General features: G+C 45.3%; 1 protein-coding gene across 6 annotated transcripts in view; it reads right to left on the reverse strand.

Annotated features, from left to right (window-relative positions):
* Nucleotides 1-4,268: 4,268 nt before the first annotated feature.
* Nucleotides 4,269-19,131, reverse strand: part of LOC123993348 (fibroblast growth factor 13) — a 197,691-nt gene continuing 182,828 nt past the window's right edge. For all 6 annotated transcript variants that reach the window (XM_046295406.1, XM_046295407.1, XM_046295405.1 and 3 more), the window contains 2 exons: nucleotides 8,982-9,180; nucleotides 4,269-6,190 (listed from right to left, as the gene is read on the reverse strand). In XM_046295406.1, the coding sequence (XP_046151362.1) occupies nucleotides 6,054-6,190; nucleotides 8,982-9,180 (336 nt within the window). In that variant the 3' untranslated portion in view covers nucleotides 4,269-6,053. The remainder of the gene's footprint in view (nucleotides 6,191-8,981; nucleotides 9,181-19,131) is intronic.

Raw genomic sequence — 19,131 nt, forward strand, 5'->3', positions numbered from 1 at the left:
CAATGGGAGTGGATCCTTTGTAGGGGCTAATTACATCAAGAGGTGTGTGTGTGTGTGTGTGTGTGCTCGGCGTGTAAGGCTCCTCGTTTACAGTGGAACACATATACTGATGGCTTAGGATTCTGCTGTCTTGTGCTATGAGTTCTGAGTAGACATAGCCCCTTAGGGATAATGGACTGCAGGAAACAGGGGGGGGGGCACCCATCCACATCGACATGGTGGCAGTGGAGCAGGTAGACAGCTTCAAGTACTTCGTTGTGAGGCCATAGACTATTTTCTCTGCTGCCGCACTGCAAGAGGTACCGGTGCATCGGGTCTGACACCAACAGGATCTTCAACAGCTTCTATCCCCAAGCAACACAACTGATAAATAGCTAACAAAATAGCTACAAGGACTCTCTGAGTTAACCTTGTATCTTTATTGACCTTTTATTTACATTTTTTGCACTGTCTCTATGCTCACAGGGCTCTACACACTCACAGGGCTCTACACACTCACAGGGCTCTACACACTCACAGGGCTCTACACACTCACAGGGCCCTACACACTCACAGGGCCCTACACACTCACAGGGCCCTACACACTCACAGGGCTCTACACACTCACAGGGCCCTACACACTCACAGGGCCCTACACACTCACAGGGCCATACACACTCACAGGGCTCTACACACTCACAGGGCCCTACACACTTACAGGGCCATACACACTCACACGGCTCTACACACTCACAGGGCCATACACACTCACACGGCTCTACACACTCACAGGGCCCTACACACTCATAGGGCCCTACACACTCACACAAACCCTCACTCCATAATTTGGTCACTCACACATAATATGCACATACATTTATACTGACTCTACGCACACCCACTCACAAACAAGCAACTGCTACCCTATTTACCATATATCCTGTTGCACATGTAAATGTGGTATTGGAACGGACTTTTTAAATATTTCCTGTATATAGTTTGCTTTACTTACTTTATTGTGTATTTCATATTTCTTATTCTTATTTATTGTGTTTTTGTCTAGTAATACATTGCTATTGATTATTACAATGTTGGGTTTTGAGATTCCAAGAAAGGCATTTCACTGTTCTTGTGCATGTGACATTACAACTTGAAACTAATCTAGGATAAGTTTACCCCTTCCATATCCTAACCTTAACCTTTGGGGTCTAAAATGCAAAACGGAACCTGGATTCGCACAAGGACAGATATGTAATTGTGCACAAGCACATGGTAGGGATGGGTATGGTTATTTTAATATTCAAACTTCTGAACGGATGTTAGTATTCGATTACTTGCAAGTATTATTATTTTTTTAAATGTATTTTATTTCACCTTTATTTAACCAGGTAGACTAGTTGAGAACAAGTTCTCATTTACAACTGCGACTTGGCCAAGATAAAGCAAAGCAGTGTGACACAGACAACAACACAGAGTTACACAAGGAATAACATGGAATAAACAATCAACAAGCCAATAACACAAACAAGTCAATGACACAGTAAAAAAAACGGTTGAAAAGCATGCATTTGGTTTTACTAGCGTTTAAGAGCAGTTGGAGGCCACGGAAGGAGTGTTTTATGGCAGTGAAGCTAGTTTGGAGGTTAGTTAGCACAGTGTCAAAGGAAGGGCCAGAAGTGTACTGAATGGTGTCGTCTGCGTAGAGGTGGATCAGGGAATCACCCGCAGCAAGAGCGACATCATTGATATATACAGAGAAAGGAGTCGGCCCGAGAATTGAACCCTGTGGTACCCCCATAGACTGCCAGAGGTCCGGACAACAGGCCCTCCAATTTGACACACTGAACTCTATCTGCAAAGTAGTTGGTGAACCAGGCGAGGCAGTCATTAGAGAAACCAAGGGTATTGAGTCTGCCGATATGAATGCAGTGATTGACAGAGTCGAAAGCCAGGTTGATGACGACGGCTGCACAGTACTGTCTTTTATCGATGGCGGTTATGATGTTGTTTAGTACCTTGAGCGTGACTGAGGTGCATCCGTGAAGGGCTCGGAAACGGGATTACACAGTGGAGAAGGTACGGTGGGATTTGAAATGGTCAGTGATCTGTTTATTAACTTGGCTTTTGAAGACTTTAGAGAAGCAGGGAAGGATAGATATAGGTCTATAGCAGTTTGGTTCTAGAGTGTCACCCTCTTTGAAGAGGGAGATGACCGCGGCAGCTTTCCAATCTTTAGGGATCTCGGACGATACGAAAGAGGTTGGTAATAGGGGTTGCAACAATGGCGGCGGATAGTTTTAGAAAGAGAGGTTCCAGATTGTCGAGCCCAGCTTATTTGTATGGGTCCAGGTTTTGTAGCTCTTTCAGAACATCTGCTATCTGGATTTGGGTGAAGGAGAAGCTGGGGAGGCTCGGGCGAGTGAGTAGCTGCAGAGGGGGCGGAGCTGTTAGCCGGGGTTGGAGAGGCCAGGAGGAAGGCATGGCCAGCCGTAGAGAAATGCTTATTGAAATGTTCTATTATCATGGATTTATCGGTGGTGACCGTGTTACATAGCCTCAGTGCAGTGGGCAGCTGGGAGGAGGTGCTCTTGTTCTACATGGACTTTACAGTGTCCCAGAACTTTTTGGAGTTATTTCTGCTTGAAAAAGCTAGCCTTTGCTTTCCTGACTGATTGCGTGTATTGGTTCTTGACTTCCCTGAACAGTTGCAGGCTATCTCTGCAGTAGATTGCAACTCCTCCCCCTTTGGCAGTTCTATCTTGACGGAAAATGTTGTAGTTGGGTATGGAAATCTCAGAATTTTTGGTGGCCTTCCTAAGCCAGGATTCAGACACGGCAAGGACATCAGGGTTGGCGGAGTGTGCTAAAGCAGTGAGTAAAACAAACTTAGGGAAGAGGCTTCTGATGTTAACATGCATGAAACCAAGGCTATTTTGATCAGAGGAGTAGGATGAAGGATGAACAGAGGAGGAGTAGGATGAAGGTACGGCTAAAGGCTATCAAAACTGGTCGTCAAGAGCGTTGGGGACAAAGAATAAAAGGAGCAGATTTCTGGGCGTGGTAGAATAGATTCAGGGCATAATGTGCAGACAGGGGTATGGTGGGTTGCGGGTACAGCGGAGGTAAGCCCAGGCACTGAGTGATGATAAGAGAGGTTGCATCTGGTTATAATGGGTGAGGTCACCGCATGTGTGGGAGGTGGGATACAGGAAGAAAAAGGCCTATTTTTACAATGAAAAGGCTTTGTCTAAATTAAATTATCCATGTGACATTGCTACACGCAAGTATATCATGACTTTGAAATTCTCAATTTATTAAAGCAAGTAGGCAGTGACAGGGAGAGCAGCAAAATAGCAAAATAGCCTAAATGAGCCTAGCTAGCTAGCTACCTAACATCTGGCTATCTTGCTACTTTACCTCCATTTGATGCAGTAAAGATAGGTACTACTAGATGGGATGATAGATAACCTCTGGAATACATGTTTGTCGAACTCCTCAGTATGGCTACTCGCTCTCTCTCTTTCCCTCCAGTGTCACACGGACCGGCCCCTGAACCCGCCTCTTCCCATCTCCCGCCCTGCTGCTGTAGCAGCAAGTCGTCTTCCCCGAGTCGCAGTTTAAATTATTATTGTTTTTTAAAGCATATGTATTTCTACTATGATATTATTTCAATATTGAAATAATTTAAAATGCAAATCTCGAGCACAGGGGCTATTTTCAGCCCTAGAGGTCCAGCGTAGATATTGATTCATTACATAGAATGGGCCCTGGGCTGTGGGCTGGTGGGCCAACTTGAAACAACTGTGGGAAACACTGGAGTCAACATGGGCCAGCATTCCTTTGGAACACTTTCGACACCTTGTGGAGTCCATGCCCCGTCGAATTCAGACTGTTCTGAGGGCAAAAGGGGGTGCAATTAGGCTGGTACTGGAGCCTTGACTCTGCAGGCATTTAAAGCCCAATCCTGTCTGTGTACGTATGGTTCCAGGTGATTGATCTGTGTCCAGAGGCCAAGAAGAGAGCAGGTGGATACGGCCTGGCTTTCTTCTCCTCTCACAAACTCCTCAGGACCAGCAGTGTTCGAGTACCGTACTCCAGCCCCGCCTAGCTACACACCAGCCATAGCTACAACGTGATAATCCCTGGCTGCATCAGTACGAACACTGCTGAGTTGTTGTGCTCTTTTTCATTGGTATATTCAATGTACCGGTAAGCATCAGATCTGTCGTGAACAGAATGCAGAAAGGAGTGTGGAGTACGCCAGGAAAGGCAAAGACACGTTTTAAAAGTATATCTTAATATAAACATTTTATTCAGTGCATTTTGTGTATACAACAAATAATCAACAACTTGGAAGGGAGCAGGCCGAGCGACAGCCATCTGCCCGTGCAGGTTGTTTTTGACTTTTGTCCTGGTAATTAGGAACACATGATCCAACATGGGTTAATACACATAGCCTACATCATGCACTATAGCTCTATAGTCCAGAATCCCCTGCCGTCTCCCATGCAATAATAGATATGTTCACTTCAAAAACCCCCAAAGGAAACGAAAGACAAAACCAAGCCTCCCAGTAGCATGTTCCAGATGAACAAGGTATGTAGCTGAAGGGAAGGAGTACTAAGCCCCCAAAAGGGTCCTTTTCGTACACGACCGTGTTTGTACATGCCCTGTGCAAGAAAGGGAAGAGTTTGATGTTTCTTTCTTTCATTCATCTTCTGATTTTTTCTTGTTCACTTTTACAAATATGACATATCCTATAAAATGTTTAAGCCACCTAAAATTGCACAGTATTTTTTCCCCCATTATTATATATAGAAAATTGTCACCACGATAAGTTACTCAAACACGAGACAAAGTCCTGGATGGGGGCCGTCACCATATCCTTATATGGTGAACTGAATCGGCCAATAGGAGTCAACAAAGGGGAACGGGGCAAAGGCATGACACAAGCACTGGATTGGAGAACAGACCACAGGGACAGAAGACAATGTGACACAATAGAAACAGAAGGCGGGGACACTGAACAGTCAATTCATACCAAACTCAACCGGAGAGCTCACCAGTAATAATAGTCTCCTTCCCTTGAGCTTTCTACTACTTCCTACACCACAGAGTCCCTTCTAGCTCTTTTTTTCTCTCTTTCCCTCTCTTATGCAGTCTCTTTCTTCACTTTCTTTCTCTCATCAAAAATGTACATGAAGAAAAATAATTCAACAACTTCCAGCTGCATCTCTATACTGGCTTGGTTTGACTGGGACACTCTTTCAGCTCAGTCTTTGGTTTGCTGAAACCCCTTTCACTGTGGAGACCGCTACAAAAACACAAATACTGAGGAGGGGGAGGAGGGGAGAGAAAAAATAAGAAGGTCTCAGCTAGAAAATTAGCAAAGTAAAGGTGCAGCTATGGCGTTGTCGCTCAAACAGCGAGTGCCACAGGCTTTTCCGATTATTCTCCAGGTCAGCTGAATGTAGGCTTTTTGTTTTAATGCTAGAGAGCTCAAGTCTCTTCTGAGCTTGTGCACTAGAAGGCAGGGGAGCTACCGTTACAGCTGGCTGCGGTTGCAGCTTCGCTAAAGCTGAACCCCCGGGGGATTGGCTTCGTATACATAGAAGCATCATGGATGACACACGGAAACAGGGGACTTCTCCATCCACTGCAGCCCCAGCAGCCCAGACCCTCACCAGTTGCCCTGACCACCTGCCTCTCTACCTGCCTGCCTGCCTGCCAGATATGACTGGGTAGGTGTCTATATGATCAGGACCTATAAGTAAAAGTAGTTGTTATCTGCAGGAAGTAAACAAAAAACCATAAAAGATGAGCTAACTGGTACACAGTTCTTACCACCAGAGAGTGACCAACAGAATACGGCTCACGGTGTAATGTGGTTGGCTGTTGACAGTATGGTGAGAGATATGGAGCCTAATCAAGTGTGGTGATTGGTTGGTGGTAGTGGTGGTGTTCAATGTTGTCCTGAACTGCCGATGGTTTTGGAGAGAGAAGTCTGCTTGGAAGCCACGCTCTTCTGAGGGTGAGGTGTCTTCTTACGTCTACCCCGGCCCGCCGACGCCCGGCTACGTGGACTCGTTCTGGCTCACCGTCTTGCCTCCGTTGAGCACGGCCGAGGCACTCCGGGACTTGGTTGGCGTGCCGCTGCCGGAGCGCGAAAACTCTGTCAGGTCGTGGAGGGAGGGTTCCCTGTACATGGCCACTGTGGGACAGACAGACATATGGGGCAATGGTCAGACACATAGATAAGGCTGCTAGTGTAGATGAGCGGATCCGAGCAGTAGAACAGAATAAAATTTAATATAACAGAATAGAATAGAATTGCATTGTCCATCTGGAGATGCACATTTTCCTCTCTGGCCGGACCAAGTTCTAGTCTATTCTATTGCTCAATTCCCTCCGATCATATCACTGTATATCTTAACATAATGTACAACCCTTAAATATGCAGAAGGGAGTAAGAAAAAGCCAGGACAAGGCATTTATTTAGGACAGAAAGTACTTATAGCCACTGCCTTACATGAACTATTCAGGAGCTTGGACCCTTCTCATTGAAGTGTATGGCAGCACTCCGAGCTAAAGCAAGCTCGTTTGCATCTCTTAAACGTTTCAGAAGAAACACCAGAGGTTCTGATCTCTTTAGTCTTTAGGAGCCACTCCTTAAACAGCCTCTTGCCAGAATATGCTTTGATGTGTGGTCTCTCCAAAGATACTTCCTTCCCTTAGCCTTGGCTTTCTGGTGACAGCAGCACGCTTCACACAAAGAATCCCTGCGCACACGAGTCAATCAATAGTGGACTTCAGTGGGAAGCTGTGTGGGATCGATACTGGGCTTATTAGCCATGGCATTATGCAACTCTAATGCTGGAGGAGGACCTGGAGGTCAGTCCATCTCACCGCTGGGGCCGTTCATCCTTAGTTCATGTACGCTTCTCCTCTACCAACCATCCCTCTATTTCTTTCTCTACTGTATATCTCCCTCTTCGACCTAGGAGCTTTAACACACACACACACACAAGCTTTATTTCTCTCTCTCTCCCATCTCCCATCTCCTAGGCTCGATAAGCACTCGATCTAAGATGTAGGGAGATAGAGAACAGTGCCTTTTTGTCATGGTTTGTAGTTTTGCAATGAAAGCAAGGTGCAATTTTCTGGAGATAAAAGTGAGATCCCACATTTACTTCATTATGACAACTTTATTTTGCCATTTGTCTGCAATTCTTCTTCCTCTTAGAAAGCCAAAAATGTGTCATATTTATCACATTGCCTTATTATACAGCTTATTCCCTCCCTCCCTCCTCATGATCATTTTCTGGCTATTGCTCTTCAGTGTGTTTGGGCCCCCTGGTCGGGCTGTTAAATGTAAGCCAAAAGCTATTACAGTGATCAGAGACTTGTATTTTTAATGAGCTACTGGTCGGTCGGTCGGAGGATAAGAGCAGCCAAGCCAACCGCAAAACCGTTAGAGAAAGCATCATCATCACAGCTGTCTGCTTGCTGTACCTTTCTGCCCTTGTGAAAAAGGGGTTGAAAGAGATTCAAAGCCCAGCGCATTACTCTCCAACGCCCTCCTGCCCCAATTTAGGGACTACAACTTCTTGTAATCTTTTAACCATGATTTTCAGGTCTGTACACAAACAGGGTAACAATATATTTGTAAATCATGCAACCGCCAAAGAAGCTTGGAACTTGACGGATCCAAATGACGAAACGACTGAATGTCTGATCAGATATTTCTAAATAGATTGCTACCCGCTTGGTGCTCTCGTCGGTTGAGTCATTTGCGTCACCAGTGGTTCCTTTCTTTAATGGGGATTTCTTTGGGGTCTAAAAGCTCATCCTTTCATCTCGTGGAAGTGGAGTCCAGACACTCTCAGTTTTATCTTGTTCTCTCTGTTGACAGGTAGCCTGTATCTTGTTCTAGATGAAAGAGCTGTGGCCTTTTCAACATCATAAACAGATCCATCTATCCAGCACACAATCATCGCCCCTCCTTCCCTGAGGCACCTGGCTTGGTTGGGTGGAGGTGGGGCGCTTCTTCCTCACCATGACATTTGTGTTAAAAAGCCTAGCTGTCTCTATTCAAACAGGCAGCACTTTATCATTCCCGCAGCTTTTCGGTATGGACACTGCCAATGCCTTTTCCACTGTCTGGCTCCAATGAAGTATGAATAGCTTTTGGGGAGTGCTCAATAGCCCTGTCCACACACCGTTGCCTCAGAGCAGGAAGCCTGACGGCAGGGGGGGGGGCTGAGAGCAGCCTTTCCCCAGGCTGTAGGGAGAGACTACCCGCAGAGAGATAGAGAGAGAAAGAGAGAGAGAGATTGAATCAAAAAGAAGCTTGGTGTTTTTTTCTGGAAAGTCTCCCATTTATACAAATAACCGCTGCCAAAGCTCAGTGCTCCAGGCCATAGTGAATCACCAATAAACGTTCAATTGCAATGTAATGGGCTTGGGAGAATAATGAAGAAACTTTCGGAAAAAAGTAAAGTTACCTAAGAAACATCTTATTATCCTTTATTGCAGGGATCACCAACTAGATTTAGTCGCGGGCCTATTTTTTCTTGAGAGGAATAATTTGGAGACTGCAAATTGACAGCAAAAAGCCCATACAGATATAATATCTGACTAAAACATTGTCTTTCTATTATGCGTGGGAATACTTCGGAACAGATTTATCAAATTAAAACAACTTGGAACAGATTTCTCAAATTAAAATAACTTCGGAACAGATTTCTCAAATTAAAGTAACTTGGAACAGATTTCTCAAATTAAAATAACTTGGAACTGAGTTCCTGGTGTTTTTATTGTCCAACAATAAAAAACATTTGCATTTTTCTTTAAACATTTTCTTTGTGGGGGGGCTCAGAAAACATGGGGAGGGCCAAATAAAACCCTCGGCCCACGCGCCACCAGTTGGGGAACCCTGCTCTATTGTCTCCAATATAGAGCCAAGCCACACACCCTATAGGAAGAAAGATGGACAGTCTCACCTTTCAAAGGCTTGGGGAGGAAGTGGGCTGCTGGCTTGTTCTTCTTCACGTGGTTGCCCTTCATTATCTCCCCCTCTTTATTCAGACCAAGGTACCAGCCCCTACCAGACTGCTGCTGTCTGTAGATCATGGAGGAGTAGGTCACGTAGTAGTTCTCAAACACTGACTCTTTGAACTTGCACTCCGGGGTGAAGTGTTCCTGAGGAGAGGAAAGAAAGAGAGGGAGGGAGGAGAGGAGAAGACTGAATGAGCCATGGCTGAAGGAGGAGGGTGGCCACTGATCAGAGAGGTTTTGAGAGCCCTTCTTGTTTCTCGCTTTTTAGCAAATGAGAGACACTGAGACATGAAGCGCCGTTACTTAAGAAACAAGAGATGGCGGCACAACTCAAATGCACCCACCCACGCACGCACGCACGCACGCACGCACGCACGCACGCACGCACGCACGCACGCACGCACGCACGCACACACACACACACACACACACACACACACACACACACACACACACACACACACACACACACACACACACACACACACACACACACACACACACACACACACACACACACACACACACACACACACTGAGGGGTTGAAAGATCCTTCCAGCTCCATCTAATTCAAGACATTTCACCTCTCAATGCTTACCACATTACCACAGTATTTTCAAAGGCTCTTATGTTCATTATAGTAAATAATTCATAGCTTTATGCCATAGATTCAACATTCACTCGCATTTTACTCTGCGTTATTAATAATATATGGGACAATTAATAACAACATTTGTTGGAGGACGGGCACTCTGTTTATATGTAGCTTCTATTTGTTAGCCAGTCCTTCACCAGACTATCTAGCAGCAGTGTGTGCGTCCATCCGCGCAAGTGTGTTTGTGTGTGTGGCATGCGTGTGTGTGTTTTTACAGAGGTTATGTAATGTCCAGGCAGAGGCTCCGCTGTCTCTCATCCACTAATGAATTGGCTGTTCTGAGGACCACAGAACACAACCTACAGGGGACTCCTGGGACACTTAAAAAAGCTATTTGTCAGATTTGCTCTATCTTCCTCTCTTTCTCTATCCCTTTCCCTTTCACGCTCTCTCTCTTTACATATACAGTATATCTCTCTCTTTCTTTCCCTCACTCTCTTTTCTCTCTCTCTCTCTCTCTCTCTCTCTCTCTCTCTCTCTCTCTCTCTCTCTCTCTCTCTCTCTCTCTCTCTCTCTCTCGATATATATATATATATATTTAATAATTGTAAAAATTCCCTGTCTTAGGTCAGTTAGGATCACCACTTTATTTTAAGAATGTGAAATATCAGAATAATAGTAGAGAGAATGATTTCTTTCAGCTTTTATTTCTTTCATCACATTCCCATTGGGTCAGAAGTTTACATACACTCAATTAGTATTTGGTAGAATTGCCTTAAAATTGTTTAACTTGGGTCAAACGTTTTGGGAAGCCTTCCACAAGCTTCCCATAATAAGTTGGGTGAATTTTGGCCCATTCCTCCTGACAGAGCTGGTGTAACTGAGTCAGGTTTGTAGGCCTCCTTGCTCGCACACACCTTTTCAGTTCACACCTTTTCAGTTCTGCCCACAGATTTTCTATAGTATTGAGGTCAGGGCTTTGTGATGGCCACTCCAATATATTGACTTTGTTGTCCATAAGCTATTTTGTCACAACTTTGGAAGTATGCTTGGGGTCATTGTCCATTTGGAAGACCCATTAACTTCCTGACTGATGTTTTGAGATGTTTCTTCAATACATACACATAATTGTCCTCCCTCATGATGCCATCTATTTTGTGAAGTGCACCAGTCCCTCCTGCAGCAAAGCACCCCCACAACATGATGCTGCCACCCCAGTGCTTCAAGGTTGGGATGGTGTTCTTCGGGTTGCAAGCCTCCCCTTTATTCCTACAAACATAACGATGGGGAATTATGGCCAAACAGTTATTTTTGTTTCATCAGACCAGAGGACATTTCTCCAAAAAGTACGATCTTTGTCCCCATGTGCAGTTGCAAACCGTAGTCTGGCTTTTTTATGGCGGTTTTGGAGCAGTGGCTTCTTCCTTGCTGAGCGGCCTTTCAGTTTATGTCGACATAGGACTCGTTTTACTGTGTATATAGATACTTTTGTACGGGTTTCCTCCAGCATCTTCACAAGGTCCTTTGCTGTCGTTCTGGGATTGATTTGCACTTTTTGCACCAAAGTACATCTCTAGGAGACAGAACGCGTCTCCTTCCTGAGCTGTATGACGGCTGTATGGTCCCATGGTGTTTATACTTGCATACTATTGTTTGTACAGATGAATGTTGTACCTTCAGGTGTTTGGAAATTGCTCCCAAGGATGAACCAGACTTATGGAGGTCTACATTTTTTTTCTGAGGTCTTGGCTGATTTCTTTTGATTTACCCATGATGTCAAGCAAAGAGGCACTGAGTTTGAAGGTAGGCCTTGAAATACATCCACAGGTACACCTCCAATTGACTCAAATGATGTCAATTAGCCTATTAGAAGCTTCTAAAGCCATGACATCATTTTCTGGAATTTTTCCAAGCTGTTTAAAGGCACAGTCGACTTAGTTGATGTAAACTTCTGACTTCAACTGTATATCTATTTTCTCTTTACTTCTCCCTCTTCCCTTTACTTCTCACTGACACTCACCCTCTCTCTCTCTTTCTCTCTCAAGCACTTCATATTGTTTCTCAAGTCTACATTGTGTCATATCTCCTGCTCTCTTCTACTCTCACCTTTCCATATTTTGTCGTCTCTGATTTAATCATTTTCTACGTTCTAAAGCACAAAGCTGTTTTTTGTTTTCATGCAACTCTCCCCAAGCTATGACGGTTAGCACCCTACCAGGGACTAATTTAGACCTGGGAAAACAGGTAAGTGGACTCTGGTCAATCAATGACAATGATAAATCAAGTAATCACCAGGGAAATAGGAACATCAGAAAAAAACCAGACACTTGGTTAACCTACAGTATAATAGCAGTCATATGGTAACTTGGCAATCACTTTAGAAAGGAGAAGAGAATTGGCATGTTTTCCAGATTGGGTAAGTATTACTCAGAAGGCAGTATTACTCAGAAGGCAGTATTACTCAGAAGGCAGTATTACTCAGAAGGCAGTATTACTCAGAAGGCAGTATTACTCAGAAGGCAGTATTACTCAGAAGGCAGTATTACTCAGAAGGCAGTATTACTCAGAAGGCAGTATTACTCAGAAGGCAGTATTACTCAGAAGGCAGTATTACTCAGAAGGCAGTATTACTCAGAAGGCAGTATTACTCAGAAGGCAGTATTACTCAGAAGGCAGTATTACTCAGAAGGCAGTATTACTCAGAAGGCAGTATTACTCAGAAGGCAGTATTACTCAGAAGGCAGTATTACTCAGAAGGCAGTATTACTCAGAAGGCAGTATTACTCAGAAGGCAGTATTACTCAGAAGGCAGTATTACTCAGAAGGCAGTATTACTCAGAGTTTCATCACAGTGGATGTCAGCCACAAGATAGGTGACATGTGTCCCCTGTGTCCCCTGGCATGGACACAGATCTGTTGTGTGACCATGACAAACTACAGAATGTGTCACTGTCAGTCACTCATCAATAATGCCTTCAGACTTTCCAAGCACAATACTACTCCAAAGATCTTCACGAGATTGAATGCACAGTGTGTCTTTGTCTAGCTATGCATTCACTCTGGACGGGAGTCGCTACACGTGTACAGTGCACTCCACTTACTGTATACAAATCACAGACCTCTTATAGTGATTGAAAACTATTTTTGAAAGAAGCAATTGGTGAAAGCTTCTCTTTGACTCACCAACTCTCTCCCTCTTTCCCTCTCTCTCCTCTGAACCAATGGCCTCAATGCAGTGCAAGTAGCCCCTACAGTCCCATCCAGTATCACAGCAACCCAGACGCAGCGAGCCTGTCCCAGGCATGGAGAATCAGCCCTGCTACCTGGCTCTTAGCCAAACTCAGTGTAGATAAGTATTCTCATCTCATCTCTCATCCTCCTCCCTCGTCTCTGTCACTCCCAGAGACTGGCCGGGCCCAGACCATGGTGACAGGAACAGTGCTGATGTCACACCGCGCCGGTGACGTGGCACCTCCACGGGGACTTCCTGTCAGCTCAGCCCCAGCTCACAGCTAAGCCGCCATGACACCGGAGGCGTCTGGTGGGGACCGTAATCCATTTGTCTAAATGTTAGGAGCACCAGAAGGGCTTAGAGAACAGACTAGGATCAATGAGTTGAGGAACGTCTACAGTAGCATCCCTGTCTACGATGTCAGTTAGGGCAGAGGCCACATCTGCTGCAGTCTGCTCTGCCTTTGACCACTGACTATAGCCAGCCTCTGTTAGGTGTCACGAACCGGCTCAAAGCCCGTAACAAAGGGAGACAACGTGGAGATAAGGAGTAGCAAAATCTATATTTATTAAATAAGTAACTAAGTATAATATACAATGGTGTGTGTAATCAGTAATCAGTAGTGTAAGTGAGTGTTTTGCATGTATGAATGTGATAATGCAGGGTGATGAAAGGTGCCAAAGCAAACAAACAAAAGGCCACCAAGAACCACAACAGAATCTACAAAGGTGTTTGCATGGAGAGAGTCTCCTCCATGAATGTGGAAGAGGTCTATTTATCCTGGGAGACACCTGGCCCAGGTGTTTCCCAAGTAGCTGACGACCCTCTCAACTCCGCCCACCGGCATCCTAATAAGGAAACAAGAACAAAGACAGAATACGGCAGACAGAGTGGGAGGGTCGTCACATAGGAGCACAGTCCTCAACCATCCTTCCAGAAAATTGTGCTTTTCCCATGATATAACTGTCCTGCTAGGGCGCGACCACAGCTAATGATTCGGCTTGAAGGTCAGATTCATTAAACCAACTGAACCTTTGTACCCAAATGCAAATCTGCTTTCGGAGAGAAGGATCGGATTAAACTCGTTTTTAGTTCTATCTGGTGAAAGGTAATTCATTATAATTACGTTAATAACATAACCAAAAACAATGCAGGGGAGGTGACAAATGAGGACGATGTTGAAATTGACGTTTATTTTCCCAAAACACTAAACTGGGTTGAATGTTTGCAGGCAACAAATGTAACACCTCGGACAACAACATCCTGAAAACAAGAGTCAGCAGCCTAAAGAGCCATTAATGGTGGTGTCTTTCTCCTGCATGTTTTTCCCCCTGTTCTTTAGCCTTGCGCAACCTGCCTCTCTCTGACCGCCAAGCCCGGGCATGTGTCTTGCCGTGTGGAGGCTGAGAGCAGTTAGTTAAAAGGCAGCACGTTTTTCTCTCTCCCTCACTGCTCTTCAACGTCCCCCCCCCCCCCCCCCCCCCCGAGTCCCCCACCCCCATTACTCACTTCCCCAATGTATCTTCCCGATATCCTGCTCTTCCTCATCTCCCTCTCTCTGTGATCACCATGGCGAGCAAACAGTGTAGCTCGCACGGAGAGGCAAGGCACAGATAATTCCTGTGCCGTGCCAGCTTGGTGGGAAAACTAGGAGCTGCTCAGCTTTTGAGCCAGAAGTCCTGTTCTACCTCCATTAATGATCTTTTGTGGATTTGGCTCTGGAGTGAAGTGAAAGTCAATGGATGACAGACACGTGCAGATGGACACATTGAGAGTCAAGATGGAAGGGATCACACGCCAGCCTTGCCTATTTTACTGGAGCGGGCCTATGGAGTACAGAGACATTCAGATACAGATAGGCACAGACACTTTTAGAGCCAAGATGGGATTGCCAGCCGGCCCTGTTCCATTCTAAGGAAGACAGAAGAAACTGACACAAGGAGGAGCCAAGATGGAGGGAAACCCTAGTCCTATTGTATTGGAGTGTCTCTATGATCGACAAGAGGCAGCCAGATCCACTTGACTGAGCTCCTCCTGCTCCAGTATTTTCTCCCTCTGTCAATAGTAATGGCTAGTGTTCAGTGAAACCCATGGTGCAGTGAAAAAAGGCACACACCACTTTAATCCCAACTCTCTAGAGGTAGACAGAGCGAGAACCATCTCGGCAAATTGGAGCGAGGGAACATCACATCATATCTGCATGGAAATGATCTCAGTCATGTGCCCTCCTCTCCTCCCCCACACCTGGCTGTCTATGAGTGGAGTGGTTTGGGTAAATGTACTTTAAATGATCCCATTAAAATACATGCCTTTCCTTGAAGCACGGGACAATGTAGAGAGCAACAGCAGTGAGCTGATGAGTCCCCTTGTTGAAATGCTGCACAGCTGGAAGGCTTCACACACATCAAGGGGCTGGGAGCTGAGAGATGTGCTTTTAGTGTAGGCAGCAATTATTACAGTGTCCTGTACTGTGCAGACAGTAAGAACATCGTTGTGTAACGGACTACAGTATTAAAGCCCTATATGTGAACAACGAGATTAAAGATGAAAGAGATAGTTATTCTGTGCAGTGTGTCGTGCAGCCACAGTGGAGACAATCATAGAGACATTACCAAGCTTTAATAAAAGAAAACCACACTGAGTACCCCTCAGTTAGTCAGTCAGTTAGTCAGTCACGTTGCTGGGAGCTTTATGGTACATATCTCATTTACTTTTATTGCGTCTGCAAGGTGGGGAAACCCCACAGTCTCACCCTTCTCCGCCCAGTCACCATCCTGCGCCCCCACTGTACCTCCCCCAAAGGGTATTCCCTGTCTCAGAGGTGACTGAGTGTGTGGTGTGTGTATGTGTGTATGTGTGTGTGTGTGTGTGTGTGTGTGTGTGTGTGTGTGTGTGTGTGTGTGTGTGTGTGTGTGTGTGTGTGTGTGTGTGTGTGTGTGTGTGTGTGTGTGTGTGTGTGTGTGTGTGTGTGTGTGTGTGTGAAAGTGTGAAAGTGTGAAAGTGTGAAAGTGTGAAAGTGTGAGACAGAGAAAGTGATTGATAGAGAAAGAGGAAGGGAGGTGGTGGGGTAATGATGTATGTGTGGGTGTATAAGCAAGGGTATCAAATCAAAATGTATTTGTCACATGCGCCGAATACAACAAGTATAGACCTTACCGTGAAATGCTTACTTACAAGCCCTTTGCCAACAGTGCAAGAAGAGTTAAGAAAATATTTACCAAGTAAAGTAGAAAATACAATTTTATGAAGGGTAACACAGTAACATAACAATACCGAGGCTATATACAGGGGGTACGGTACCGTGTCGGTACCGTGTCAATAGTCCAGTGGCCATTTGATTAATTGTTCAGCAGTCTTATGGCTTGAGCGTAGAAGCTGTTAAAGGAGCCTTTTGGTCCTAGACTTGGCGCTCCGGTACCGCTTGCCGTGCGGTAGCAGAGGAAACAGTCTATGACTTCGGTGACTGGAGTCTCTGACAATTATATGGGCTTTCCTCTGACACCGCCTATTATATAGATCCTGGATTGCAGGATGCTTGGCCCCAGTGATGTACTGGGATGTACGCACTACCCTCTGTAGCGCCTTACAGTCAGATGCCGAGATCTGTTGGGGCGGTATGTGGACTGGAGTGGGTCTAGGGTATCCGGGAGGATGCTGTTGATGTGAGCCATGACCAGCCTTTCAAAGCACTTCATGGCTACCAATGTGAGTGCTAAAGGTGGTAACAATTTAGGCAGGTTACCTTCAGTTCCTTGGGCACAGGGACTATGGTGGTCTGCTTGAAACATGTAGGTATTAAAGACTCATTCAGGGAGAGGTTAAAATGTCAGTTGGTCCGTGCATGCTTTGAGTACATGTCCTGGTAATACTTCTGGCCCCGCGGCTTTGTGAATGTTGACCTGTTTTAAAGGTCTTGCTCACGTCGGCTACCGAGAGTGTTATCCCACAGTCATCCAGAACAGCTGGTGCTCTTGTGCATGCTTCAGTGTTGCTTGCCTCAAAGAGAGTATAAAAGGCATTTAGCTCGTCTGGTTGGCTTGCATCACTGGGAAGCTCACATCTGGGTTTCCCTTTGTTGTCTGTAATAGTTTTCCAGCTGTGCCACATCCGACGAGCGTCAGAGCCTGTGAAGTAGGATTCAATCTTAATCCTGTATTGAAGCTTTGCTTGTTTGATGGTTCGACTCAGGGCATAGCGGGATTTCTAATTATTGCCCCGCTCCTTGAAAGCCGCAGCTATAGCCTTTAGCTTGATGCGGATGTTGCCTGTAATCCAGGGCTTCAGGTTGGGATATGTACGTACGGTCATTGTGGGCACGATGTCGTCGATGCACTTATTGATGAAGCCGATAACTGAGGTGGTATACTCCTCAATGCCATTGGATGAATCCCGGGAACACATTCCAGTCTGTGCTAGGAAAAAATAGTCCTGTGGTGTAGCATCCGCGTCATTTTAACCACTTCCATATTGAGCGAGTCACAGGTACTTGCTGCTTTAGTTTTTGCTTGTAAGCAGGAACCTGTAGGATAGAATTATGGTCAGACTTGTCAAATGGAGGGCAGGGGAGAGCTATGTATGCATCTCTGTGTGTGGAGTAAAGGTGGTCTAGAGTTTTTTCCCCCTCTGGTTGCACATGTGACATGCTGGTAAAAATGTGGTAAAACTGATTTAAGTTTCCCTGCATTAAAAGTCCCTGCCACTAGGAGTGTCACTTCTGGGTGAACATTTTCTTGTTTGCTTATGGCCTTATAGAGTTGGCTGAGTGTGGTCTTAGTTCCAGCATCGGTCTGTGGTGGTAAATAGACAGCTACAAATAATATAGATGAGAACTCTCTTGGTAGATAGTGTGGTCTACAGCTTATTATAAAGTACTCTACCTCAGGCGAGCAATATCTCGAGACTTCTTTAATATTAGACATTGCGCACCAGCTGTTATTGACAAAAAGACACACACCCCCCCCACTGTCATCTTCCCAGAGTATATGTGTGTGAGTGTGAGTGTGAGTGTGAGTGTGTGTGTGTGTGTGTGTGTGTGTGTGTGTGTGTGTGTGTGTGTGTGTGTGTGTGTGTGCGTGTGTGCGTGCGTGCGAGAGAGATCAATGGGTGGCTAAGGTGTGTTTATGTGGGTGTGTGTGTCTGAGCAGAGTGAAGTGTGTGTGTGTTTGTATGATAATTCTGCCCCTTAGGTCCTGCTCAATCTCTTTTCCATCCCTCTTGGCTCATATCTTTTTCTCTAAACTTCAAGCCTTGACACTGTCCATCTTTCTATGAGCCGCTCTCTCTCTTTCCCCATACACTGCTCAACACACATTTCACTCTCTCTCCCGATTCTCCTATCTTTCCCTCTGTCCCCATTTCTCCAGCTCATCATTTGCTCTGGCACTATGTCAAGCTCTTTAATCGTATCTATCCCTCTCTCTCCCCTGCACGCACCGATTCCCCATCTCTCCACTTTCAATAGGGCTGACATATTTCATTCTTTTAAGAAGTGTCTTCTATGCTCACTGACTCAGCGGCTGTCTATATAACCCTCTCTACACATACACATGTACAGCGCACATGCACAATCTTTCAGTGTCTTTCACCATAAACCCTGCCTCTGCTTACAGACATACACACATAAACACATGTCCTATCCTCTCCCAGGCATCACAGTAATTTCTCTAGAGGCTGGAGGGAGGGGGTCAGATTTACAGCAGTGGAGGGATACCCCAGTCCAGGTTAGCGATAGCGCCTTAGCGCTTTACGACCCGATAGCTTCAGCAAAGGGGGAGACGTTTACAGGCTGACGCCAGCACTGAGTGTGACTTACTGCAAGATATTTCCCCAGCCCATCTGTAATATCACTACACACACAGTGACATAGGCATAACTCACTACAGATGTAGGATCTTAATTTGAGACAGTTTGCTACGTCAGGACAATAATCTTGCAGCGACAGGAAATGTGAATTATTATGCGGGTTATAATTAATTTGTAGGGGTTGATACATTTTTCGGAAGGGAAAATCAGGTCTGAAATGTCAAAGTGGAAATTACAAACTTCTGAAGCATTTTTAAACCTCAAACAAGTTAAGTTTCTGCATTACAGGAAAGGTCTCCTTAAACAGGGTGATCAAATTAAGATCCTACATCTGTAGAACTAGCACTACAATACCACAGTCCATGAGTCTCATAGAGGGTAATGCATATTCAATACCTTGCTGTATCTGTAACATGAAAGAACACACAATCAATTACTATTTACTCTGAAATTGTAATCAAATGA

The sequence above is a fragment of the Oncorhynchus gorbuscha genome, linkage group LG13 (assembly GCF_021184085.1).
Source record: "Oncorhynchus gorbuscha isolate QuinsamMale2020 ecotype Even-year linkage group LG13, OgorEven_v1.0, whole genome shotgun sequence".
In the NCBI taxonomy this organism is placed as follows: domain Eukaryota; kingdom Metazoa; phylum Chordata; class Actinopteri; order Salmoniformes; family Salmonidae; genus Oncorhynchus; species Oncorhynchus gorbuscha.